At 65.2% G+C, this 25,567-nt stretch overlaps 1 protein-coding gene across 2 annotated transcripts; it reads left to right on the top strand.

Moving 5' to 3' along the window:
• Positions 1-1,594: 1,594 nt before the first annotated feature.
• NECTIN2 (nectin cell adhesion molecule 2) lies at positions 1,595-25,284 on the top strand. 2 transcript variants are annotated; one of them, XM_051828483.3, is made up of 9 exons: positions 1,599-1,924; positions 12,081-12,449; positions 15,827-16,123; positions 16,793-16,910; positions 17,831-17,979; positions 22,649-22,802; positions 24,038-24,101; positions 24,200-24,286; positions 24,698-25,284. In XM_051828483.3, exons 1-9 carry the CDS (start codon positions 1,840-1,842, stop codon positions 24,962-24,964), a joined length of 1,590 nt encoding a protein of 529 aa, XP_051684443.2. In that variant the 5' UTR covers positions 1,599-1,839; the 3' UTR covers positions 24,965-25,284. The 2 variants fall into 2 exon arrangements, with proteins under 2 accessions (XP_051684444.1, XP_051684443.2); XM_051828484.3 differs by lacking the exons at positions 22,649-22,802; positions 24,038-24,101; positions 24,200-24,286; positions 24,698-25,284 and adding an exon at positions 20,031-20,771 and having other exon boundaries at positions 1,595-1,924.
• The last annotated feature ends 283 nt before the right edge of the window (positions 25,285-25,567 follow it).

Below are 25,567 nucleotides of genomic sequence, written 5' to 3'. Positions count from 1 at the left end.
AAGCCTCTGCCTGCAACACCAACGAACCCCTATGAGCATCAGTTGAGTCCTGGTCGCTCACTGCTAATGTGCCTGGGAAAGCAGCGGAAGATGGCCAAGTAGGCGGGCCCCTGCACCTGCTCGGGAGACCCGGATGGAGCTCCCGGCTCCTGGCTTCCACCTGGCCCAGCCCCAGCCGTTGGGACCATTTGCGGAGTGAACTCAGCCTTTGAAATAAATAGTTTTTTTATTTTTTTTAAGAACATCAGTTCTGGACCTGCCTGTTTTGTAACTCTGGGACTTCGGGCCAAGCCAGTCCCGCTGAGTGCCTCGGTCTCCTTAGCACGCGGCCGCCGCGTGGGTTATTTGCGATCCTACTTGAGGATCTCTTAACCTGGTGCCTGGCAGACCACGCACTACTAACAAGACTCCTGGCCCCTCGGGAGAAGAAAACGCAGGTGTGTAGCAGGTGGGGCGGGAGGGCCGGGGTGGGCCCCTTGCTGGGGCGCCAATCCCAAGGGCCGCCCCCGGCCCACCGCCCCGCGACGTGAAAGGTGGGTTCCAGCTCGGCGGCCGCCCTCCCCGCCCTCTCCCCCGGGCCGCGGGCAGCGCAGCCTCGCCCGCCCCCGCCCCGCAGCCCGAGGAATGTGAAGAGGTAGGTGGGGGCGGGGAGGGGCAGCGCCGCCCGAGACACACAAAGGGGCCGAGTCGGGGAGAGAGACACAAAGACTCGAGGAGGCCGGGGAGATAGGGGAAGTGGGACAAGGACGCGGGGAGGGGCAGCAGCGCGGAGGCCGGACCCCAGCCTGGCCCCTCCCCGCGCGGCCGGTCCGCGGGCGCGGGCCCCGGTCTGTGCCGCCCCCTGGCGGGCGGCCCGGTGTGGAGGCGAGGACCGGCTCACTCGGCAGAGGCAGGGGCAGAGACGTGGAGAGGGGCGCACGGGGAGGCACCCGACACCCAGGGGACACGCGAGGGGACACAGCCCGAGGGACGGAAGCGACGCGGAGGCGCGAGGGCTAAAGACCCAGAGGAACGCAGGGACGGAGACCCACAGGAGAGACACAAAGACCGCGAGGCGAGGAGAGAAAGCTGGAAAGAAACGATGCGGCCGGCTCCCGGCCTGAGGCTGGGGAGAGCCGAGGGGCGCTGGCAGGACCCCCGCGGCGAGGCGCGCACGGGCCGGCCGGGCTCCGGGCGGGGGCGGGGCCTGCCGGGGGCGGGCCTAGGGAACTCGCGTGCCTCACGCAGGTGTGACGAGAGGGCCTCGGCCCTGCTCGGGGGCGGGGTCAGCGCTGGGGCGGCGCCGAGGCCGGCCGGAGCCAGCTCCAGGGGAGAGGCGGGACCCGCACAGGGTGGGGGCGGGGCCACGGAGGGAGGGCGTGGCCTAGCGGGGCGGAGATGAGCTCCGAAGGGGGCGTGACAGGACCTCGGTGGAGTAGCCGGGAGCGGGGCTCTCCTCGGGGGGCGGGGCCCGGCTGCTCGGGGGCGTGGCTTAATGGCGTTAAGGGGCGGGGATAGAATCCTGGGGCGAGGGTGGGCGTGCAGATCGGGGGGCGGGGACAGAGCTCCGGGAGGGGGCGGGGCCGGAGCAAGGGTCCCCGGCGTGAGGCGGAGGGAAGGGGTGGGTCCTGTGACGTCAGCGAGTCCGAACGGCCAGAGCTAAGCAAGGGGCCGGGGGCGCGGATCTCGGAGAGCAGGCAAGGGAGAGCTAGGCCGGCGGAGCAGAGCGGGGAGGGCTGAGAGCGGCGGGAGCCCCCCGGAGTGGAGCCCCTCAGGCACCTGCTCGCCCGCCCGGCCGATCCGCGCACGCATAGTGGCCCGCAGGCCCCCGCCCGGGCCCAGTCCCCTCCTGGGGCCCCCATGGCCCGGGCCGCAGCCCTCCCGCCTTCGAGATCGTCGCGGACGCTGCCGCTGCTGCCGCTGCTGCTGCTGCTCGGGGAAGCCGGTGAGTGAGCGCGGACGCCCCCCCCCACGCGGACCTCGCCCTCCCCTGCTTGGAGACGCCCCCCGGGCCCGGGGTCCCGCGCCCCTTCCTGGCCGGCCTCGCCGCCTCCCACCTCTGCCCGCACACGCCCCAGAGTCTCTACCCCCCCACACCCATCCTGCGCCGGACTTCTGTTTCCCCCTCCTCCCGCTCCAATCCCCGCGCCGAAGGGGTTAAATCAGGTCCGCCGAAGGCCTCGGGCCCCCTCCCCATCTCGCGCCGCTCCGAGAGCCCGGATCCGGGTTTCCGTCTCCGCTACGCCCCTCAGGAATGTGGGGAATGCTCCCCCCCACCCCCAGCAGGAGGGTCGCGGTGTGGAGACCGGACGACCCCCCCCCCCACGTTTCCTTCTGGCCGGGTTGGGCGTCCGAGCGCCGGGGTCCAGGTGTCCGGGTCCCCAGAAGAGGCCGAGGATGAGAGTTGGGGCGGCCTGGGGGGAGGGTCCGAGGGGAGCGGAGGACCCGGGGGCTGGGGGCTGTGTCTCCCGGGCCCCCGGAGAATCGCGGGCGAGGGGCGGCGGCTCACTGGGGTCTGGGAGGATGGCGGGTGGGGGAGGCTGCGACCTGAGCTCCCGGTTCAATCATGGGCGGCGCGCGCTGTCCCCGCTTTCCAGGGAGAGCTGGGGCAGGGGGTTCAGCCCCGGGCTTCGGGGTGACTGTGGGCCCAAGAACGGCGTGGGCAGGAGACCCCGGCCCGGGCCCTGGGCGGGACCGGGCAGCCGCAGCTCGGTGGGCCGGGGCCCCCTCGCGTTCCCGGTGGGCGCCCCGTGGGGACGTCCCTGGGGAACTTTTCCGGTTTCACTCTCAGGGATTCGGGGCGGGGCACGCGCGCTCCCGGTTCCGGACTCCCGGGTTTCGGGACCTTATCTTCTCTCTGGTCGCGCCTTTGTCCTCCGAGCGGCTCCGGGAGGTGGACGGGAGGAGCCGCCGCCCCAGTCCCCGCCCTCCCCTGGGCCGCGCTCGCGACCCCCGCCCCCGCCGGCCCACCCCACCCCACCCCCACGGCGGGAGAGGCGCGGCCCCCACGGAGGGAGGGGCTGAGGTGAGACAGGTGGAGGTGGCGCCGGCCCCGCCCCTTGCCGGTGGCCCAGCGTGTTTGTTCCTCGCTAGAAACTCCAGGATGCTGGGGTTCCCAAGGGCTTGCGTGGGAAGGGGGTGGCCTGGTTCTCCCCGATGCCTCTGAGCTGTCTCCTAGCCTGGACCTCTGCCTCTTCATCCCCTGCTGCCCCCTCCTGGGCTGTGCACGGGAGATGAGATCAGAACCGGCCACCTCTGGGTGAACTCTTGACCCCACCAGAGTCAGAGGTGGAACTTGGGAATGTGATCTGGAGGAAGGCCCTCTGCCTCTTCCCATTTTGCAGATGGCAAAACCGAGGTTGAACAAGAGCAAACCGCTTTCCCAAGGTCCCCTGGGCCTGGCCCCGGGCAGCCAGCAGCCAGAGCCCAGGCTCTTGGAAGTCAGCTCTGTAGAGCCCTTGGCTGGTGGGCTCCAGAAAGCCTCATCTCCATCCTGGGGGGCGGATTCACAGGTCCCTCTGCAGGGGGCCTCTCCCCTTTCCTGAGCCGGGCCTGTTCTCTCCCCTCCCCTCCAGCCTCCTCTCCCTCCTGCCTGACTCTGGCCACTCTCTCAGCTCCTAGTCCCTCTCCCCAGCCCACCGCTGTTTACCTGTCCCTGGGCCACCTGCCTTCCCCCTCCCTGGCCCCCTCGGGGAGGAGGTGCCCCACCTGGCCTCCGGCTGCCTGCCCCCTCCCCACTCCTCCCCTGCTTCCACGGGCAGCCGCTGGGCGCGGAGGGGGATGGGAGGAGAGGCCACTGCAGGCCTGGCTGTCTCCTCTCGTTAGGGACTGGGAACTGGCGGTGGAGAATTGGGGGGACGGGGAGCCGACGGAGGCCTGGGTTGGGAACAGCGGCCCAGAGGGAGGTGCTGTGGGGCGGACTGGGGATTTAGGGGAGTGGAGGATAGGCGGAGGGGCGAGGCCGGTCCCCAGAGGAGGCAGAGGTTTAGGGACAGACCCCCGCCGAGGGAGAGTGGAGGTGCCCTGACCCCAGGAGGTCAGGGCCCAGGCAAGTGTCAAGGCCAGGGTCGTGGGGGCCCAGGGAGTGGTGGAGGCAGGTGGGGCAGGGAGCTGGACACCCAGGCCAGCTCCCCCGCCTCTGCCTGGGACGCTGTTACATTTTTAATGTCCCAGCGCCGCTGAGAAATGGAGCAGGAGGGGGAGGAGGTGAGGGGACCTGGTGAGACGCCCAAGCAGTGAGGAAGTGTCAGCGCCGTGGGCAGGGAGGGCCCCTGGAGAGGCAGGCTGCGGGCGGGCGGGAGGACAGAACAGGAGGACATGTCCTCAGGCCACGGTGGCGATGGCCGCCAGCCCTGTGAACGCGCTACAGGCCGTGGAGTGTGGGCCGGGCGGTATGGAGGCTGTGCCAGACACGAGTGACAGAGCGCCTGGGAGTTGGGGACACAGAGGCGCAGATGCAGGACATCCTGGGAGACCCCAGCAGGGCCAAGGGCTGGGTGGGGTGGATCCCAGGAACAGACCCCACCTCCACCCCGCGGCCCAGAGCAATGGCCATTGTCGAAGACCCGGGAGGCAGGTGCTCGGATGCCGGCGTGGACAGCCCCGGCTCCTGGCCCTGGCCCTGGCCGTGGCCCCCGGCAGCTGCTCACTCCCCAGACCGGCTCCCGGATGTCCGCTGTGGGGGTGGGCACTGTCATTATCGCAATTAATTAATTAACAAGGTGGCTGAGGCAGCAGCTGCGGCCAGTGCTTGGGGCACGCGGACCTTCAAGGGCCTCCTGGAGTCGCGCCGCACCCCACCGCCACCGCGGCCACCGCCACCAACCCCGAGGCTGGGTCAGGTGCTTCGGAGGTGAGGGCTGCAGGGGTAGGCCATGCCAGGGAACCCAGGAAGCCGCACCCAGGCCCCCGGGCCCGGGCTCCTGCCCCTCCTCCCCCACGGCAGGAAGCCCGCTGGCCTGGTCCATGAGGACAGGAAGTTGTCTGGGACCCAGCTGACACCGCACTAAGCTGTCACCCATCTGGCAGGTGCAGGAAAGCTCTCTTCCCCCAGCCGTGGGACTGGCCACATCCCTGCCAAGGTCAGGACGGGCAGCTGGACGCTGGGGTCCTGAGTCCTGGCCTCGTTTTCCTGCCTCCGCCCAAAACACAGGGCACTGGGCATCGGCCCAGCCCCCTACTCCCGCCCCGGCCAGCCGGCTTCCTCCCCCCGCAACCCCTTTCCTCACACTCCCATTCCCATTTCCAGACTTTTCTCCACTCTGGCCCCACTTCTGCCCCCACTGCCTCCACCCTGCAGGCTCCTCTTCTTCCCCTGGGTCCTGGCCAGATCTTTCCAAAGCACAATCTTTCCCGGGTTCCTCCCCCTGCCTAGAGCTCTCCATGGCTCCCCAGCGCCCCCAGCCCGAGCTCGGACAGCCTCAGCCTGGGCGGTGGAGTCCACGGGGTCTCACACAGTGTGCTCACAGAGCCCCTGGGCTCCGGGGACACGGAGTGACAGATCTCTGGCATGCTCGTTCCAGAGGAAAGATAAAGCGAGAGCAGAGGAGCCTTGGAAACTAAAATCGGGGTTCAGGGAATGCCTCCCGAGCCAAGACTTGAAGGAAGGGAGGGAGGAAGTTGTGGGTTCAGGGGAGGAGTGGGCCAGGGTGGGGCACCAGCAGGTGCAGAGGCCCTGAGGCAGGACTCAGGGTGGCTGGACAGGGAGAGGGAGGTAGACGAGGGGGTGGGTGCGGGACGCACAGGTCTCTGAGGGCTGCAGGTGAGGAGACAGAAGGCAAGGGGTCCCTGCAGCCATGGAAACAGCCAGAGGGGCACCAGTGCGACCCGGCAGGCGGGAGGGGAGGGGGGTTACGCCGGGTGAGGACCTGGAGGGCTTGGCTGTGCTCTGATCATTGGTGCATTTTTTAAAAAGATTTATTTATTCATTTCTAAGGCAGAGCTGGGGGGTGGGGAGGACACACAAGCGCTCTTCCATTCCCTGGTTCACTCCCAAAATGGCCCCAGCAGCTGGGGCTGGGCCAGGTTGGAGCCAGGAGCTTCTTCCAGGTCTCCCACGCGGGTGCAGGGCCCCCAGCACTTGGGCCATCCTCCACTGCTTTCCCAGGCGCGTTAGCAGGGAGCTGGGTCGGGAGTGGAGTGGCCAGGACAGGAAGCAGCACCCATGTGGGAGCCAGCGTCGCAGGAGGCGGTGTCACCTGCTGGGCCACAATGCCAGGCCCTTATTGGTGCATTTTGAAAATGGCGCCTGTGGGATTTCCCGGTGGAGTTCATGTGGGAAAGGGAGAAGTCGGGAGGACTCCATGGTTCAATCCTGGACCTTCAGAGAAGCAGGGAGGCCTTGCAAATGGACTGCTGACCCCACGGAGCCTGGACCGCCTGGACCGTCCCCGTCACTTGTTTGGAATGTGGCCTTTTATATACATATATGTGATTTGTTTTATTTATGTGGAAGGTAGAATTACAGAGATGAGGAGGGAGGAGGGAGGGAGTGAGAGAGGGGGAGAGCAAGAGAGGGAGAGAGAGAGAGAGAGACCCCAAAGGGCTGCAATGGCTGGGGCTGGGCCAGGCTAAAGGCAGGAGCCAGGAGCTCCATCCAGGTCTCCCACTTGGGTATCAAAGATCCCAGCACTTGGGCCATCCTCTGCTGCTTTCCCAGGCGCGTTAGCAGGGTGATGGATCGGAAGCAAAGAGCCGGGACTCGAACCCGTGCTCCTGTGAGATGCTGGCGTCAGGGGCAGCGGCGTAACCGACCGCCACACACAGACGCCCCATTCAGAATCAGCCGTGGAATCCGGGACTGCTGCCTCCTCACCGCAGACGTGGGGGTCCGCTGCTTTCCACCCAGCGGTGCTTACTGAGCGCCGGGCCCTGCTTCAGGTGCAGGGGGGTGCAGGTGCAGGGGTGCAGGTGTTGGGGGGTGCAGGTGCAGGGGTACAGGTGTTGGGGGTGCAGGTGCGGGGGTACAGGTGTTGGGGGGTGCAGGTGCAGGGGTACAGGTGTTGGGGGTGCAGGTGCGGGGGTACAGGTGTTGGGGGTGCAGGTACAGGTGTTGGGGGTACAGGTGTGGGGGTGCAGGTGTTGGGGTGCAGGTGCGGGGGTACAGGTGCCGGGGTACAGGTTTGGGGGTACAGGTGTTGGGGGGTGCAGGTGTAGGTGCGGGGGTATAGGTGCCGGGGTACAGGTGTTGGGGGTGCAGATGCAAAGGTGCAGGGGGTGCAGTGGCACAGGAGGCAGACCCCCAGTCCGTCCCCCTCTTGGGCTGCCTTTCTCTGCCACCCTCGGCCCCCAGTTCCTAAATCGCACCTGTCAGCCTCCCCCTCCTCACCCAGTGCCACCTCTTGGCCTTACACCTTTCCAGGCTATTCTGTCCAGCTCCCGCCTCTCCCCTCTGGCCTCTTTGGCTTCCGGCTCCAAGTGCTTCCTGGGTTGAAGAACCCTCGATGGCTCCCACTCACCTGTGTGCTGTGTGCGGCTCCCGCCCCAGGAGCCTGGCGTTCTGCTTCCCGTCTGGATGCCTTAACAAGCCACCTGCGGACCTCCCGTGCCTGCTGCTAATTCGCAGGGCAGCAGCGGGGTGGCAGCACAGGGGTCCCCGCCCTGTGGCCCCTCCATGGGGGGAAGCCCGAGGTGCCCTAGACTGCTCCTCCCCCCCCCGCCCCGCAAGGCGCAGCCTTCTGCCAGGGAGCCCTCCTTGGGGCCCATAGTGTCCTCTGCGCCCCTGGGCGTGAGGCCAGGGGCTGCCCAGTGCCCACGGGCCACCCCCTGCGCTCTGGGGAATGCGCCCCGCCCGGGGCCTCTTGGAGTGACCCTGACCTCGCCGTGTTTGTGTAACAAGCACTCCTCGCTGCCCGGTGCTAAATGCTCTGTAAATAACTCTTTCATCCTCGTAACCGCACCCTTCCCCCAGCTCCGGGGAGCCCTGCGCAGTGATTATCCTTGGTTTACAGCTGGGGAAACTGAGGCGCGGGCTGGCCGGGTTGACTCGCGCAAGGGCACAGGAGCCAGGCAGGGTCTGAGCCCCCACGGTCCGAGCCCGGGGCACCCGGGGACACCGCTCCTGTTGTCCCCGCCATGAGAGCTGGAGGAGGAAGGCGAGGGGACGCAGGAGATGCGGACATGCGTGCGCATGCGCAGACGCCAGTCCGAGTGTCCACCGTGGTAGGGTTTGTCACAGCTCCAAAGTGACGAGCCAATGTCTGTGTCTAGAGCAAAGCATGGGCCCCGGCAGTTCGGCCTGAAAGAGGGAGGAGGGGCAGGCGGGTTAAGCCTCCGCCTGGGGTCTGGTGGACCCCCGTCTCTGACCCAGCCCCCCGCCACTGCACCTGCCAGGGGCAGAGGATGTGGGTCCCTGGCACAGTCCTGGCTGTTGCAGGTATTTGGGGAGTGAACCGGCAGATGGATGATCTCTGCGTGTCGCTCTGCCTTTCAAATAAACGAGTAAATGTCTAAAATGCCCCAACACTGATGGTGCCCCGTCGCCCCCAGCTCTGAGGAGCACGCACTGTGCGAACGGACTCCGAGCTGTGGAGTTGGACGTGTGGCGGGGGTGAATTGTGCGGCGTGCAAATGTCGTTTCTGCAGAAGAGGGGTCGGTGTCGCTCCCAGGTGTGGTCACCTGTGCGGCGGGGAAGCCGGGGAGGAGCCACGCGCCGGGCGGGGCGCGGCCCGTGAGGCCCTGGCGCTTGGGGACAGGGTCGGCGACGGGAGCTTGTTCTCTGTCTCTGCCCCTCTGGCTCTCAGGACAAGGGAGGAATGGCCCACAGCCGGCCGTCCCCACCGTGTAACTGCTGTCACCTGTGTGGGGTGGCCGCTGGGACTCCCAGTTAGCACCGCCGTGTCCCCTGCTGAGAGCACCCGGGGTCCACACCCCCCTCTGGCTTCCTGCTAACGCGCACCCTGGCGGGCAGCAGGAGATGGTGCGGGTGCGTGGGTCCCCGCCCCCGCGTGGGAGACCCAGAGGGCGTAGAGTTCACCCCTCCCTGTCCCGGCCTTTGCAAGTGTTTGAGGAGTGAACCAGTGACTGTACGCGTGCTCTCTGCCTCTCAAATAAACATAAGTATTTAATTATTGAAAATTTAGTTTGTCATAGACTTTTTTTGTTTTTAATTATTTATTTGAGAGGTAGAGTTACAGACAGTGAGAGGGAGAGGCAGAGAGAGAGAGAGAGAGGTCTTCCATCCGTTGGTTCAATCCCCAAATGGCTGCTACAGCCAGAGCTGTGCTGATCAGAAGCCAGGAGCCAGGAGCTTCTTCCAGGTCTCCCACGCGGGTGCAGGGGCCCAAGCACTTGGACCATCGTCTGCTGCTTTCCTAGGCCACAGCAGAGAGCTGGACTGGAAGAGGAGCAGCCGGGACTAGAACCGGGGCCCACATGGGATGCCGGCACTGCAGGCAGCCGATCAACCTACTGCGTCACAGTGCTAGCGCCTGTCATAGACTTTAAATTGAATTTATCTTCCGCCTGTATATTTTTATAATGAACAGTTTGGGGCGGTAGGTCTGAGTGGGGAGCATGCCCCCCGCCCCCCGTCAAGGCGGTGCGTGACGCCCGTTGGTTCCTGTGGAGCCGTGGGGAACGCATTGCAGGCGGGACGTGTCCACCCTGCGCCTCTGGGAAGGAGCTTCTGCCTGGCCACATGTAATTATCACGCCTGGGTGTATCAGCAGTAATCCCATAATAACGTGTAATCCAGTGTGTGATACGGAGAAGCGCGTGTGGTTTTCGTCCCTGGTCCCTGGCACGCGGCTCCCCAAATCCTCCCAGTCTCCCCAGTGTGTGGTGGCCCTTGGTGGCCAAGCTAGGCCGAGGCAGCCCCTCCCCACAGCCTTGGAGAAGGGGAGGGGCCGCAGGTTTAAGTCGATGGCCGGTAGCCAGTGATGTAGCCAGGAAACCCCAAGGGACAGGACCCGGACACGCCTCCCCCTCCGCGTCTGTAGCCTTTGTGATGGGCCGGTCCACGCGAGATCTGTTTTCCTGCGCGCTGCGAGCTGCTCGGGTTAGGTGATCGCGGCGACGGGAAGCCGTGCGAGCCCTGATCTGTGGCCAAAGGCACCGGGGAAGGCAGCATGGGCTCGGGGCGGCCCGGGGAGTGGGCGCAGTCGTGGGGGCTGAGCCCCCAACCTGTGGACGGCGTCAGAAGTGACCAGAGTGAGAGGCTGGTGCGTGTCCCAGAGCTGACGGCCGTGCACTGGGTGGGAGACAAACACACACGCACATAAATACACACGTGTGCACGCACACACACATGCAAACCCACACGTATACACACGTACACACACATACATACGCGCGCACACACACACACCTCCCCACACCTGCTGTCAGGTGTTGAGAGAAGAAAGTTGGTTTTGTATGTTTTTTATTATTATTTATTTATTTTCATTTTTATTTAAAGCACGGGAGAGATCCCACCCTTCCATGGGTTCACTCCCCAGGTGCTCGCAGCACCTGCGGCTGGGCCATGCTGAAGCCAGGAGCCAGGAACTCCATCCGAGTCTTCTGCATGGGTGTTAGGGGCTCAGGCACTTGGGCTTTTAAAAAAATTATGTATTTTGGCCGGCGCCGCGGCTCACTAGGCTAATCCTCCGCCTAGCGGCGCCGGCACACCGGGTTCTAATCCCGGTCGGAGCGCCGGATTCTGTCCCGGTTGCCCCTCTTCCAGGCCAGCTCTCTGCTGTGGCCCGGGAGTGCAGTGGAGGATGGCCCAAGTGCTTGGGCCCTGCACCCCATGGGAGACCAGGAGAAGCACCTGGCTCCTGGCTTCAGATCAGCGCGGTGCGCCAGCCGCGGCGGCCATTGTGGGGTGAACCAACGGCAAAGGAAGACCTTTCTCTCTGTCTCTCTCTCTCACTGTCCACTCTGCCTGTCAAAAAAAAAAAAAAATTATGTATTTGAAAGGCAGAGTGACAGAGATCTTTCTGCTGTTTCACGCCCCAAATGCCCAAGGTAGTCAGAGCTTGTCCAGACTGAAGGCAGGAGCTTCATCGAGGTCTGCCACACAGTGTAGGGGCCCAAGGACTTGGTTTGTCCGCCACTGCTTTCCTGGGCGCATTAGCAGGGAGCCGGATCTGAAGTGGAGCAGCCAGGACTTGAACCCAGCGCCCGCATGGGATGCCGGTGTCCTAGGCAGATTTAACCTGCTGCACCACAGCGCCAGCTCCACCATGCAGCATCTTATTTATTTATTTACTTGAAAGTCAGAGTTACACAGAGAGGAGAGGCAGAGAGAGTGAGAGAGAAAGAGAGAAAGAGAGGTCTTCCATCTGCTGGTTCACTCCCTAGATGGCTGCCATGGCCAGAGCTGGGCTGATCCAAAGCCAGGAGCTTCTTCCGGGTCTTCCACACAGATGCAGGGGCCCATGGACCTGGGCCATCTTCCACTGCTTTCCCAGGCCATAGCAGAGAGCTGGATTGGAATTGGAGCAAGTGGGACTTGAACCAGTGCCCATATGGGATGCCGGCACTGCAGGCGGCAGCTTTACCTGCTACACCACAGTGCCGGCCCCACAGCATCATTTTTTCTTTCTTTCTTTCTTTCTTTCTTTCTTTCTTTCTTTCTTTCTTTCTTTCTTTCTTTCTTTCTTTCTTTCTTTCTTTTTTCTTTTTAAAAGGCAGAGTTACAGACAGACAGGGATCTTCCATCTGCTGGTTCACTCCCCAGGTGGCCCCAGTGGGTGGTCCTGGCTGGGCTGAAGCCAGAAGCCAGGAGCAACTTCTGGGTCTCCCACGTGGGTGCAGGGGCCCAAGCACCTGGGCCATCTTCCGCTGCTTTCCCAGGCGCATCGGCAGGGAGCTGGATCGGAAGTGGAGCAGCCGGGACGGGAGCCGACACCCTATGGGATACTGGCACTATAGGCAGCAGCCTCAACCATCTATACCACACCAACCCCATGATTTGAGTTCTTCTACTCGCTATCCCATATTCTACTTTCCCCTCAAAAATGTCTTTTCCAGCTGACTTTCTGGGACCTGAGCCCTGGGGAAGGCGCCTCCAGGGCACCTGGGGCCGGCGTCTCCCTGCGTGGGCCCCTCAGTGGTGACCCTGGCTGACCCGGACGCCCGGGTCCCTGCTGCACCTGACCCCTCTCTCTCCCGCCAGGAGCCCAGGATGTACGAGTTCAAGTGCTGCCCGAGGTGCGGGGCCAGCTGGGAGGCACCGTGGAGCTGCCCTGCCACCTGCTGTCGCCCGCCCCGGGAGTGCGGGTCTCCCAGGTGACCTGGAAGCACCGGGATGTCACCGTGGCCGCCTTCCACCCCAAGTACGGCGTCCACTTCCCCAACCCCCAGCTCGGCCAGGAGCGGCTGTCCTTCGTCAACGCGGGAGCCGGGCAGGGCACGGAGACGGATCTGCGGGACGCCACACTGGCCCTCCGGGGGCTGCGGGTGGAGGATGAGGGCAACTACACCTGCGACTTCACCACCTTTCCCAACGGCACCCGCCGCGAGGTGACCTGGCTCAGGGTCATAGGTGAGCGGGCGGGGCACTCTTAGGGCAAACACCGGCCCAGCCAATACTGTGGCCCAACGGGTAACGTGGCAGGACGGAACGCCCCGCCCGCCCCAGGCAGACAGGCTGGTGCAGGCGCTGTGGCTGTGAGAGGAGGGTGGTGGCCTATAGCTGGGGAGGGTCTGCAGGGGACCTGAGAGACGAGCGCTCTGCAGAGAGGGGACGGCCAGTGCAAAGGCCCTGAGGCACAGCATGCCTATGAGGAAGGGAGTCCATGTGAGTGGCGGAAGGCAGGAGGTGACAGGGGACAGATCCCCACTGGGGATTCCCTCTGGGGATCAAGTGAAGACGTGGACAGAATGAGGGCCAGGGTGGGTCCTGAGCCGCAGAGAGCTGCTCCGGTCTGGGCTTTCCCAGGCTCCTTCTGGTGCTGTGGGGGAGGGGGAGGGACGCAAGCAGTGCCCAGGCAGGAAGTAACGGCTCAGGGCGGGGGACTCGGTGGCCTGAGCTGGAACGGTCATGTTCTGGGGTGAGGAGCTGCCCGTGGGCACAGCCAGGGACTGGCAGACACGGGGAGCGGGTGTGGGTTGGCCTGCTCTGGGCCTGGGGAGGGGGCTGCTGCGGACTAGCGGGTCAGAAGGGACTCCCAGGCCAGCGTCCCAGCAGGCCGGCGCAGCGGAGGTGTTTCCTGGAAGTCGCTCCTGCAGGCTGAACCCTGGCCTGCCCCCCACTGCGCACCCCCCCCCCCGCAGCTCTGGGGAAGCCACATCCCTGGGACGCTTTGCTTCCCCCTTCTCGCCAGGACATGCCCCCCCCCTGCCCCGGGAGATCCCTGGATGGAAGCGTCCGGACCCCAGTAGCTCTCCAAGTCCCGCAGCCCAGCTCCTGTTGGTTTCCGGCGCTGTCGTTTGCATGGCTCAGGAGTTACTCGGAGGCCAAGTGTTTGGTGCAATGCTGGAGACGCTGCCGCTTGGTGGAGACACTGCCTGGGCTGCCGCTTTCTAGCCGAGCGCCTGGGTGCCAGTCCCAGCTCTGCGTCCGATTGCAGCTCCCTGCGAATGCGCCCTGGGCGGCAGAGGGCAGCAGCCGTGATGGCTCAAGTACCTGGGTCCCTGCCCCTCCCACCATGGGAGTGGGCGGAGCTCCTGGCTCCTGGCTTTGGGCACCTGGGGAGGGAACCAGCACATGGGCAATCTCGCTCTCTCCATTTCTCTGCTTTTGAAACAAAGAAAGATAACGAAATGACAATTTTTTTTTAAGATTTATTTATTTATTTGAAAGAGTTACACACAGAGAGAAGGAGAGGCAGAGAGAAAGTCTTTCATCCACCGGTTCACTCCCCAGATGGCCCCAATGGCCGGACTGCACCGATTTGGAGCCAGGAGCCAGGAGCTTCTTCCCATTCTCCCATGTGGGTGCAGGGGCCCAAGGACTTGGGCCATCTTCTACTGCTTTCCCAGGCCATAGCAGAGAGCTGGATAGGAAGTGGAGCAGCTGGGACTCAAACCGGTGTACATATGGGATGCTGGCACTGCAGGCGGTGGCTTTACCCGCTATGCCACAGCGCTGACCCCTAAATGACAGTTTATTAAAGAGAGAGCAAGAGGGGCCAGCGCTGTGGCACAGCGGGTTTACACCCTGGCCTGCAGTACTGGCATCCCATATGGGCACCAGTTCAAGACCCGGCTGCTCCACTTCTGATCCAGCTCTCTGCTATGGCCTGGGAAAGCAGTGGAGGATGGCCCAAGTCCACCCACATGAGAGACTGGAAGAAGCTCCTGGCTCCTGGCTTTGGATCGGCGCAGCTCCAGCCATTGCAGCCATCTGGGGAGTGAACCAGTGGATGGAAGACCTCTCTCTCTCTCTCTCTCTCTCTCTCTCTGCCTCTCTCTGTGTAACTCTTTCAAATAAATAAATAAATCTTTAAAAAAAAAAATAGAGAGCAAGAAAGAATTGTTTTAAAGGTTTACTTATTTGAAAGGCAAAGTGACAGAGAGGGAGAGGCAGAGAGAGATCTTCCATCCATTGATTCACTCCCCAAATGTCTGAAATAGCTCATGCCAGGCCAGGCCAAAGCCAGGAACCGGGGCTTCTTCGGGTCTCCCAGGTAGGAGGTGGGTGCAGGGACCCAAGCACTTGGGCCATATTCCACTCCTTCCTAGGCCACAGCAGAGAGCGGGATCAGAAGAGGGGCAGCTGGGACTCAGACCGGCTTTACCCGCTATGGCTCAGTGCCAGCAGCAAGAAAAGTTTTGAGAGTGGCTGTGACAGGCACCTTCGGGGCGGGGGGGGGCAGGGAATGCGACATAAGCCCCCGGCCACGTACCCGCACCTTCGCAGGGGAGCAGGGTGTGGGGGAGCCACTGAGGGGAGCTGGACAGTGTCCAGAGCCCACAAGTCCCCTTGAGGGAGTGGGGCTTGGGCTGGCGACCCCAGGGAGGCCCCCCCGGGCAGGGGCAGCTTTGGGCTCCGGAGCATCACTTGGCCTGCTGGGGGCGCTGTGGTGGTCACAGGAGGCTGTGGAGCTACAGGAGAGGCGGAAGGGCAGTGTCCAGACAGAAGCGGAAGGCGGCTGGGGGCCTGGGCCGCGTCAGGTGCTCAGGGTCAGGCTCAGGCCGGTGAGCGGAGCTCCTGTCTCAGGGCTGGTTCCCTTTCTTTCTTTGTTAGATTTATTTATTTACTTGTGAGGTAGAGTTTCAAACAGAGACTGGCAGAGAGAGGGGTCTTCCATCCGCTGGTCCACTCCACAATGGCCGGACCTGTGCCGATCCAAAGCCAGGAGCCAGGAGCCAGGAGCTTCCTCCAGGTCTCCCACATGGGTGCAGAGGCCCAAGGACCTGGGCCATCTTCTACTGCTTTCCCAGGCCATTAGCAGGGAGCTGGATTGGAAGTGGAGCAGTCGGGACTAGAACCGGCGCCCACATGGGGTTGCCCAACCCACTACGCAACAGCCCGGCCCCCCAGAGCTAGTTTTCCTGCCCCTGAGGCTTTTCCATGTGGTCTGGGATGATGGGGTGAAGAGGGAAAAAGACAAAAGATCGACCCCAGCTTTGGGAACGGCTGTTGCTTTATCTCACTTCCAGCAGCAAGGTCCAGCGGTGTTGACAGGAAGAGCAGCCGGGCTGCCAGTGCCGCCTTTGACCCAGTTTCACGCGGCCTTGGCTTTGTCGCCTTAGAGTCCGCCTCCTGCAGGCTTCGGGCCCTGTCTGCAGAGGCGATGGCGGGACGTGGCGGCCGCGTGCCCCGCGCTCCCCGCCCCATCCGCTTCTCCGGCCCCCACCGCCATCCTATCCCGTGGGACAAAACCAACGCCCTGCGGTCGCTAAGCAACAGAGCCACAGGGTTTGCTGAGCGACTGCCAGGGAGGGGTGACGCGGCCCTCTCTGCTCCCCTCCCAGCCCAGCCCCAGAACCACGCTGAAGCCCAGGAGGTGACCCTGAGCCTGGAACCCGTGCCCGTGGCGCGCTGCGTGTCCTCCGGCGGCCGCCCGCCTGCTCGCGTCTCCTGGGTCTCGTCCCTGGACGGGGAGGCCAGAGAGACCCAGGCGCCGGGGACCCTGCCCGGCACGGTCACCGTCACCAGTCGCCTCACCTTGGTGCCCTTGGGCCGGACGGATGGTGTCAAGGTCAGCTGCAAAGTGGAGCACGAGACCTTCAGGGAGCCAGTGCTGCTGCCCGTGACCCTCTCCGTGCGCTGTGAGTGCCCCCTTCCCCCGCTGGCTGCACTGCTGGCCTGCCCTTCTCCGGTGCCTTCCTCCTCACTGTCTACACTGTGGGGCCTGGGAACCGTGGGCGGGGCGCAACTGACACGGGAGAAGGCAGGCGCTGCACAGCGGGGTTGCTTCCTCGCGAGACTGGCGTGGCAGCGCGGAGCCGGCCCACCCAGCATGCTCTTCTCTGGCGCTGCCCCGGGCGGTGTTTTCCCGGTCCCTACACCATCTCAGGTGTCTACTCCGGCCGCTGCCCCCCTGCTGTTGTAGACAGGTGGCAGTGTGTTTTTGCTGTGTGGGCCATTGGGGTCTCGGTGCACATGCGCTGGGGAGACACTGGGTTGAGCTCGGGCGCGCCAGCGGCTGCTGACCCTGGCCCCTTGTCATCTGTCCCCCAAAGCTCCCTGCACGCACCCCTCAGTGCCCCTGCAGAGGCTGCCCTGCCCCCACCCCCAGCCAGCCTGGTTCCTCCCCCACCCCCACCCTGTGTGCTTGTTGGGGGCGCCCCTGTGCCGGTCCATCCAGATCCCCGGCTCTGGCGTGTTGGAAACCACAGAGCCCGGGGGCCTCCGCCCCCCACCCCCATCTCTAGGGTTCCTGTAGATCCACCAGCCTCTCTCCACACAGCGCTGAGCCAATCTCCAATTTCCCCCAGACCCCCCCGAGGTCTCCATCTCTGGCTACGATGACAACTGGTACCTGGGCCGGAGCGAGGCCGCCCTCACCTGCGATGTCCGAAGCAACCCAGAGCCCACCGGCTACGACTGGAGCACGTGAGTCAGGGGCGGGGCCTGTGGGAGGAGGGGCTGGGGGCCTAGACCCCTGGGTCTGAGGGAGGAGGGGCTGGGGGCCTGGACCCCCGGGTCTGAGGGAGGAGGGGCTGGGGGCCTGGACCCCTGGGTCTGAGGGAGGAGGGGCTGGGGGCCTGGACCCCTGGGTCTGAGGGAGGAGGGGCCGGGGCCTGGACCCCTGGGTCTGAGGGAGGAGGGCTGGGGGCCTGGACCCCTGGGTCTGAGGGAGGAGGGACCAGGGGCCTGGACCCCTGGGTCTGAGGGAGGAGGAGCTAAGCCTGGACTCCTGGGTCTGAGGGAGGGGCTGGGGGCCTGGACCCCCGGGTCTGAGGGAGGAGGGGCTGGGGGCCTGGACCCCTGGGTCTGAGGGAGGAGGGGCCGGGGCCTGGACCCCTGGGTGTGAGGGAGCAGGGGCTGGGGGCCTGGACCCCTGGGTGTGAGGGAGGAGGGCTGGGGGCCTGGACCCCTGGGTCTGAGGGAGGAGGGCTGGGGGCCTGGACCCCTGGGTCTGAGGGAGGAGGGGCTAGGCCTGGACCCTGGGTGTGAGGGAGGGGCTGGGGGCCTGGACCCTGGGTCTGGAGGAGGAGGGGCGGGGCCTGGACCCTGGGTCTGAGGGAGGAGGGGCGGGGCCTGGACCCTGGGTCTGAGGGAGGAGGGGCTAGGCCTGGACCCTGGGTGTGAGGGAGGAGGACTGGGGGCCTGGACCCCTGGGTCTGAGGGAGGAGGGCTGGAGGCCTGACCTCTGGGTCTGAGGGAGGAGGGCTGGGGGCCCGGATTTCCGATCCTCAGGAGTGGGGGGAGCTGGCGGGCTTGGGCCTGGAAGTAAGTGGTGTCCCAGGCGCTGGCCCGGGCGGCGGCGTCTGCAGGGACAGGCGCGCGCTCACCTGCGCCCGCACCCCCAGGACCTCGGGCGTGTTCCCCGCCGCCGCCGTGGTGCAGGGCCCGCAGCTGCTCATCCACACAGTGGACAGCCTGGTCAACACCACCTTCATCTGCACGGTCACCAACGCCGTGGGCACGGGCCGCGCCGAGCAGCTGGTCCTGGTGCGAGGTGAGCGGGCTCGAGCCAGCATGCACCCTAGGCTTTCTCGTCCGGGGCGGGGGCCCTGCGGGCAGCTTCTGGGACGATGGGGCGGGCACTGGCCGGTGAGGAGCAGGTGCAGGCCTGTGCTGGGCTTTCCTGGAGAGTCCAGGCCCGGGAAGGACCCTCAGAGGGCGAGACGGAGGGGAGCTGCTACAGACCACAGCCTGGCAGGCGCAGAGCCCACAGCCGGCCCCAGGGCAGGGAGCTGGCCTGTGATGGGCGCAGGCCGACTCTGGAAGCTGTCACCAACAGTACACGTGCAACGTGTGGAGGGGCCGCTGTCACAGACACGCGGGAGGGCACAGCCCGGGACGGCAGCACAGGCAGGGACCACAGCCGCACACAGGCACTCTGGCAGAATCCCAGAGATGCCCTCCGTGCTGCCCGTCTGGAACCTTCCAGAAGCTCCCCTCTGGAGCGCCTGGGTCCCTGGCGCCTTACCTGACACGCCTCTGTTGAGGTCTCCTCTTCGTCACACAGTCCCTTGATCTAGGGATGTAGTGGTGAACTCAGGCTCACCCTGGGGAGCCAGCTCCCCCCCCAACCCCAGCAAGTCACCCCCAAACCTCCACCCCAAGTCCATGCCCAAAACTGGCCTCAGGAGGCAGTGCCCAGACTGTGGGGCTGCAGAACACAGACAGGCAGCCCTCAGGGACTACACCACCCCCAAACACAGGTCCCTACTGACGGGCGCCCCGGAGAGACAGCCCCGGGGATGTGCCCTGCTGGACTCCAGCCCCAGAACACAGAACACACCAGCGTCAGGTGCCCGCCCGGGAGCCTGGAGCAGGTGCACACAGGGTAGCCGCACACCCACCCACAGTAACATCAGCACCCGGAGGGGATGCCGCGAGCACCATGGCTTCCCAGGGCAGCGCCCGTGCCGGTGCCTGGGGGCCCACGCCCAGGGACACAGCACACCCTGGGCCAAGACAGTCTGACTCAGATCCGCATTCCTGGGCCGCGCGGATGACGCGGGCACGCACACAGGCACACGTACTGCACCAGGCTTAGCCCTTCCTGCCCACAGACAGCACCCGGAACTGACCCAGCACGGGGCCACAGACGTCTCTCCAGAGACGCCGCCAGCGTCCCGCCCCGGGCTAAAACCCGGGGCTGTCCTGCCCAGCCCGGCACTGGACCACGGCGGTGCCCGGGTCCCTCGCGGCAAGTGGCGTGGGGCCTGCTTGGGAGCGAGACGCCCCTGCGGCAGACTAGCCGAACCCCACGCTGGGTTGTGCAGGGAATAACCCAGAAGTCGAAGTCGTTGCCTCCCTGGCTGCTGCGGAAATGCTGGGATGCAGGCCCCCCCACCCCCAAGGCTTCTCTGTTTTAACAGTGCTGTTTGTGAGTTTGCTAAACTGGTCTGACGGCCTCCCGGGTCAACTGACCCCCTTTGAACAGCCGCTGGCAGAGCCACTGGTGGGGGTGGGCTCCTCGCTGTGCCAGCGCAGGGGAGGGGGTGTGAGTCGGGCTCCCTGGCTCTGTCCCTCCTCTCTGGCTCCCCTCGGTGGCACTCCGGGCTTCCTGTCTCTGCCTCACCCCCACCTGCTCAGCCCCAGGCGTGTGGGATTCCCGAGCCCCGCCTCCAGGCGCCCCGGCGTGGGAGGGGAGAGCAGGAAGCCCTCGCCCCTCCGTGCCGCTCTCAGTGCAAAGCAGCTTGGGCCCGGCCTCGCGCTCAGCCCCAGCCCTGACCCCGGGGGGGCCCCCCCCACGCCCCGGGTCTGCGGTTGGGTCTGCGGTCGCTGGGCCACAGCCGCCACCAGGCTGATGTTTTTCCCCCGAGGGGAGTCTGGATTTTGGAGTGAAACCCCAAGTTTTGAGACGTTGGCTAGCAAATTGCATTTTTGAGAAAAGACCGGGGTGGCGGAGGGGTCAGTGGGTCCTCCCGCCCCCACTCTCCTCCCTGCCTCCCGCCCCGGCTCCCATCACTGCCACCTGCAGCCCCTGCACCCAGACGGACCCTCTTGACCTCTCTCTCTCTCTCTCTCTCTCTCTCTCTCACCCTCTCTCCCCAGACTCCCCCCGGGCCTCGCCCCAAGACATGGGTCCACTGGTGTGGGGGGCCGTGGGGGGGACACTGCTGGTGCTGCTGCTTCTGGCGGGGGGGTCCTTGGCCTACATCCTGCTGAGGGGGAGGCGGAGGCGGAAGAGCCCCGGAGAAGGCGCCGGCGGAGACGCGGGAGCCTACGATGCGAAGTCACAGGTGCTGGGGAACGGGGGGCCCGTCTTCTGGCCGCCCGCAGCCCCTGGGCCCCTGAGGCCGGAGGGCAAAGGCGAGGAGGAGGAGGAGGAGGAAGAGGAGGAGGAGAAGGCAGAGGAAGGCCTCATGTTGCCTCGACCCCCGGCCCTGGAGGACGACATGGAGTCGCAGCTGGACGGCTCCCTCATCTCACGCCGGGCAGTTTACGTGTGATGTGGAGACAGACGGACGGAAACCCACGACGGACGGACAGAGCCGGGACCCGCACTGCCAGCCGTGCCGGCCAGGGGCTCCAGACCGCTTGGACTTACCTGTCTGGAGACACTGGAGTTGGAAGCTACCTCCCACTTTCCTGGAACCTGGAGGGGGGTGGACACACACTGGACCCCCGTGCCCAGGGCTGCACGGGGAAGGGGCGCCCAGGAGCTCAGGAGCGGGGACCCAGGAAGGAGCCCCGCTCGCCCCCGCCTCGCCGCCGCCGAACTCGTTTTTGGCCCCGGCCTGCCCCGGCTCCGTGACACTCAGGAGTTAATAAATGCCTTGGAGGAAATCGGCAGGGGTGTCCTGTGATACCTCGGACCCCTCCCCGGGTCCCAGAAAGAGCCGTGGCGGGAGGGCTGCAGGGGCTGGGGGTGCTGAGCAGGGCCCTTGGGGAGTGGGAGCCCGCAGCCTCGGGCAGGTATCGGGAGTGTGGACTCCAAGTCCCAGGCAGAGCTGGGACGGCGGCCGGAGGCCTGAGCGCTCTGCCTGCTTGCACTCCTGGGCCTGGGGTAGGGGTGCGGGCCTGCGGGCGCCAGGGTCCTCAAGGCATGGGGGGCTGGACCCCAGCTGGGTTGCTGCCGCACTGGGGGAGGGGAAGGCACTCCTCTTTCTTTCTTTCTCTCTTTCTCTCTCTCTTTCTCTCTTTCTCTCTTTCTCTCTCTCTTTCTCTCTTTCTCTCTTTCTCTCTTTCTCTCTTTCTCTCTTTCTCTTTCTCTTTCTCTCTCTCTCTCTCTCTCTCTCTCTCTCTCTCTCTCTCTTCTTTCTTTCTTTCTTTCTTTCTTTCTTTCTTTCTTTTTTTTAAGACTTATCTGAAAGAGTTAGAGATCTCCCCAAATGTCTGCAATGGCCAGGGCTGGGCCAGGAGCCTGCAGCTTCATCCGGGTCTCTCTCGTGGCCACAGGGGCCCAAGTACATGGTTCACCTCCTGCTGCTTTCCCAGGCGCATTAGCAGGGGGCTGGACTGGAAGTAGAGCCGGATGGGAAGCCGGCGGCTTTACCCGCTACGCCAGTGCCGGCCCCCTCCCCCTTCTTGAGGGGCAGGAAAGCCCCCCTGGACACGCACACCTGGCTGTTCCCTGCCCCCTTCCTGCCTTCTCAGTGGCCAGGCCAGGGCCTCCCTCTCTTCCTCCCGCCCCTCCCCCCCAACCAGTAAACAGGACTGGGGCCAGCAGGGGCAGGCACCTGTGCTCTCCAAGCGTCGGGAACGTGGGGGCTGGCGCCGGATCCGCTGCGAGGCAGCGCAGGACGGGCTGAGGACAGGCCCCCCACCCCACCCCGCCATCATGCCTTCCTGGCCAGCGGCGACTTCCTGGCCTGGCTGGGACACACAGCAGCACCACAGCACTGAGCGCGGCGTGTGGACAGAGCCGTCACTCCGTGTCCTGCACGTCTGAAGCCCTCCGGGGGCTGCCCCGCTGTGCAACAGGAAGCTGGAGCTCACGTGTCATCTAGAAGCTTCTGCCGCCCTCCCGCCCGACTCAGGCGATGGCTGCATGGCGGAGGCACCTGCCTGGGCTTTTCCACTGGCTCTCGCCGCCACACTGGCCTGCCCGGCCCCCTGGCTCACACAGCTGGCCACGCCGACCGCGTGCTGGGTCTGGGGGCTCCCAGTCTAGCGAGGTTGGCAACAGCTGGGAGGCAGAGCGGACATGCCAGGAAGGGCAGGCCAGGGGCCACCATCTCCGCCCCTCTGCCTGGCAGGCTGGAGGAGCCGCCATGCCCCGTAACGGATGAGGTTTTGCTCCTGCCCCTGGATCCTCCTACCTCCTGCATGGCGCCTCATCCCCTCGCTCTGCTCCCCGGGGGCCTGGCACCGCCGTCCCCTCCCACGTTCTCTCTCGGCTCACCCCTGCAATCTCAGGTCTTTGCTCAGATGGCCCCTGGCAGTGAGACCCTGGTGGACCGCGGCCGGGGGCTCCCGCCCTGTCTCTCCCCCACCCCTCGCCTCCCCCGATCTGCCTTGTTTGGTCGCTGCTGGCTCCCTGCCCGTTCAGAACCTACAATCCGGGAGGCTGAGGCCCTGGTCCACTTGATTGGCCTCCGTCTTCCGTGCCCCGCACAGGGCTGGCTGATTGGCAGCTGTCCCTCGCCTGTGGGGCAGGAGGCAGGCTTGGAGGGAGCTGTGGCTTCCTCCCGGAGCCCCCTCACAGCGCACCTTCCATCTCCTTGCAGAGACGCCCAACACGGCAGGTGCAGGGGCCACAGGCGGCATCATCGGGGGCATCATCGCAGCCATCATCGCCACCGCCGTGGCCGCCACGGGCATCCTCATCTGCCGGCAGCAGCGGAAGGAGCAGCGGCTGCAGGGGGCAGAGGAGGAGGACGAGTGAGTGACTGGTGATGGGCGAGGCGTGGGGGTGGGAGGAAGCCCTCCGTGATGGCCGGGTGAAACCGAGACCCCCGGATAAGTGTCAGCTCAGGCTCCCGCCATCTGCAGCTCCGTCCCCGGCTAGTGGCCCTCGGTCACAGCCCAAGATGGCACAGCAGTCCAGCTGGCGGGAGGCGGGAAGGGACCGAGTGGTTGGCTACTACGCTTTACTTCCTCACTTCCCATTGGCCAGGACCTAGTCACATGGCTTGCCCAGCGGCAAGGGACGCTGGGAAATGTAGTCCATTGTGAGTGGCCATATACCCAGATAAAGTGCCTTACCGTGCCAAAGAGAGGAGGCTGGCTCTGCGGGGGAGGTGGCCACAGCTCTCCATCCACACAAGCAGATATTTGGGAAACACAAGTCCTCGGCGGGAGCTAATGAAATCCCTCACTGACATTCACCCAACAAGCGTTCATTAGTTTTTGGGTTTCTTAAGATTTCTTTGAAAGGTAGAGAGAGATCAAGCTTTCGTTGGCTGGGTCACTCCCCAAGTCCTCCCAGCTGGGCCTAAACCAGGAGCCAGGAACTGCACTAGGGTCTGCCACATGGGAGGCAGGGGCCCAAGTACTTGGGGGCCATCATCCGAAGCTGGGGCTCAAACCAGCAGCCTGAGCGGCTCCTTGGCTCCTGCCGGTCGGGGAGGGGCAGGCTTCAAAGGCGCGATCCTGGAAGCAGCTGACCGCCCTGTGCTGATGCGGGCAGCTCTGGGGACCACTGCCTTAATCCTTGGCCAGCTCCGACCACTGCGGCCCAGTCTCCGACCACTGTCTGAGATGGCCTGGCCGTGCGTGTGCTCCTGGTGCCCAGGAGGGCAGGGCCAGAGGACAGCCTAGCTGAGGGAGCTCCCCCAGGCCCCAGGAGGCACCTGAGCCAGCATGGAGGGCCGGGGAGGCTTCCTGGAGGAGGGGACATCTGAGCTCGCAGCGGGATGTGGCCATTGCACGATTTGAAACACAAAGCCAGTGAGTGCCCTGAGCAGGAGTGCAGCGTCACAGGGCAGTGTCCCGGGCTCTGACAATCAGGAAGGCTTCCTGGAAGCAGAGGGATTCTTGGGATGAGCAGGCGTTGGGCCAGGACCGGGGGTGGAGCAGCAGGACGGGAGATGCCAGTGCAGGGAGCAGCCCTGCAGGACCCTGTGGTGGGAGGGTCCCTCGCTCCCAGCCTGCACCTGACCGCCCCTACCCCACAGCCTGGAGGCACCACCCTCGTACAAGCCACCGACCCCGAAGGCGAAGCTGGAGGAGCCAGAGATGGTAAGCGCTTGCCCCGGGGCCACGCTGTCCCCACTGCGCTGAGGGCCCGGCCAGAGAGGCCAGTGGGGGGTCCTGACTGTCCCCCTCCCGCCCCGCAGCCCTCCCAGCTGTTCACCCTGGGGGCCTCGGAGCACAGCCCACTCAAGACCCCCTACTTCGACGCTGGCACCTCGTGCACTGAGCAGGTAGGGGGCTGAGGCCCGGGGCAGTGGTGGGGGGCGGCCATCAGCTTTGACATGAGGGCAAAGGGTAGAGCTCACGCCTGAAGGTCAGGGCTGTGTCTGAGATGTGTCCAGGGTTCAATGCCGGAGGTCAGGGGTCAAAGCTGCCATGTCAGTGGGGACCAAGCAACTACACGTGCCAGGGCCTGGGGCCAGAGGTCAGGGGTCAGGGGTCGTGGGTTCAAGCTGAGGTCGAGGTTGAGATGGGGGAGGGGGTTGTGAGGAAAGACCTGGGGTCAAGGAGGAAGGCCCCAAGCGGAAGCGGGCTGGGGTGGCCGCGCTGACCGTCCCAGGTGCGATGCGGAGCCAGGCGCCGGGTGGCGGGGTTGGGGGTGTTCGGGGGTGACCCTGCTGTCCATGTCCTCCGGCCACCAGGAAATGCCTCGGTACCACGAGCTGCCCACGTTGGAAGAGCGGTCAGGGCCGCTGCTCCTGGGGGCCGCGGGCCTGGGGGGCCCCATCCTCGTGCCTCCAGGGCCACCTGCCGTGGAGGGGGCTTCGCTGGATCTGGACGACGAGGAGGAGGAGGAAGAGGAAGACTATCTGGACAAGATCAACCCCATCTATGACGCCCTGTCCTACAGCCCGCCCGATTCCTACCAGGGCAAGGGCTTCGTCATGTCGCGGGCCATGTACGTGTGACCTCCGACCCCGGAGCCCCGCGCGGAGACTGTGACCTCAGCCGGTACCTCTCGCCCCTGCGGACACCTCGACACCCCCGGACCTCCAGGAACACTGCAGAGGCTGCTGTGTGCCCGCAGCTGCTCCCCGTCGGCCCTGCTGCTCCGACCTGAGCCCTCCAAGCAGCAGCGCCCAGCACCCCGAGTCCGGGCCGCAGGCGCGCCCCGCCGGCACCCCAACACTACTGAGCGCCCCTTCTGCCTGCCCTGGGGGGCGGGGGGCAGGGGGCGTGGCACTGTTCCCAGCCAGCATTTCCTACACAACACGAGTTTATACTTTGACCAGGCCCTGCGTCTTCTGTGGGACGTGATGGGGATCAGGGGGCCAGGGCTTGAGGGAATCGGCGAACCAGGAGTCGAGATGGCTTCCGGAGAAAACCAGGCCATTGCGAGGGCCATGCGCGAGAACCACAACCAAGGCGAGGAGAGGGATGAGCACCGCACGGAAGGGCGGCGGCCGGGGCAGGAGCAGCAGGGACCACGCAGGGTGGTTTGTTGAGATTTTATTCACTTGAAAGGAGAGGGAGAACCGTCCACCTGCTGGTTCACTCCCCAACGGGGCTGG

This window comes from Oryctolagus cuniculus, chromosome 18 (genome assembly GCF_051225735.1).
Source record: "Oryctolagus cuniculus isolate XC-2025 breed Fujian yellow rabbit chromosome 18, ASM5122573v1, whole genome shotgun sequence".
In the NCBI taxonomy this organism is placed as follows: domain Eukaryota; kingdom Metazoa; phylum Chordata; class Mammalia; order Lagomorpha; family Leporidae; genus Oryctolagus; species Oryctolagus cuniculus.
This window is presented reverse-complemented; position numbering and strand designations above follow the sequence as displayed.

Excerpts from the sequence above, each read along its gene's own strand:
- NECTIN2 (XM_051828483.3), top strand. The coding sequence starts at position 1,840 with ATGGCCCGGGCCGCAGCCCTCCCGCCTTCGAGATCGTCGCGGACGCTG. Across the intron at positions 12,450-15,826 it reads GACCTGGCTCAGGGTCATAG|CCCAGCCCCAGAACCACGCT; the intron begins GTGAGCGGGCGG and ends CTCCCCTCCCAG. Across the intron at positions 22,803-24,037 it reads GGGGCAGAGGAGGAGGACGA|CCTGGAGGCACCACCCTCGT; the intron begins GTGAGTGACTGG and ends CCTACCCCACAG.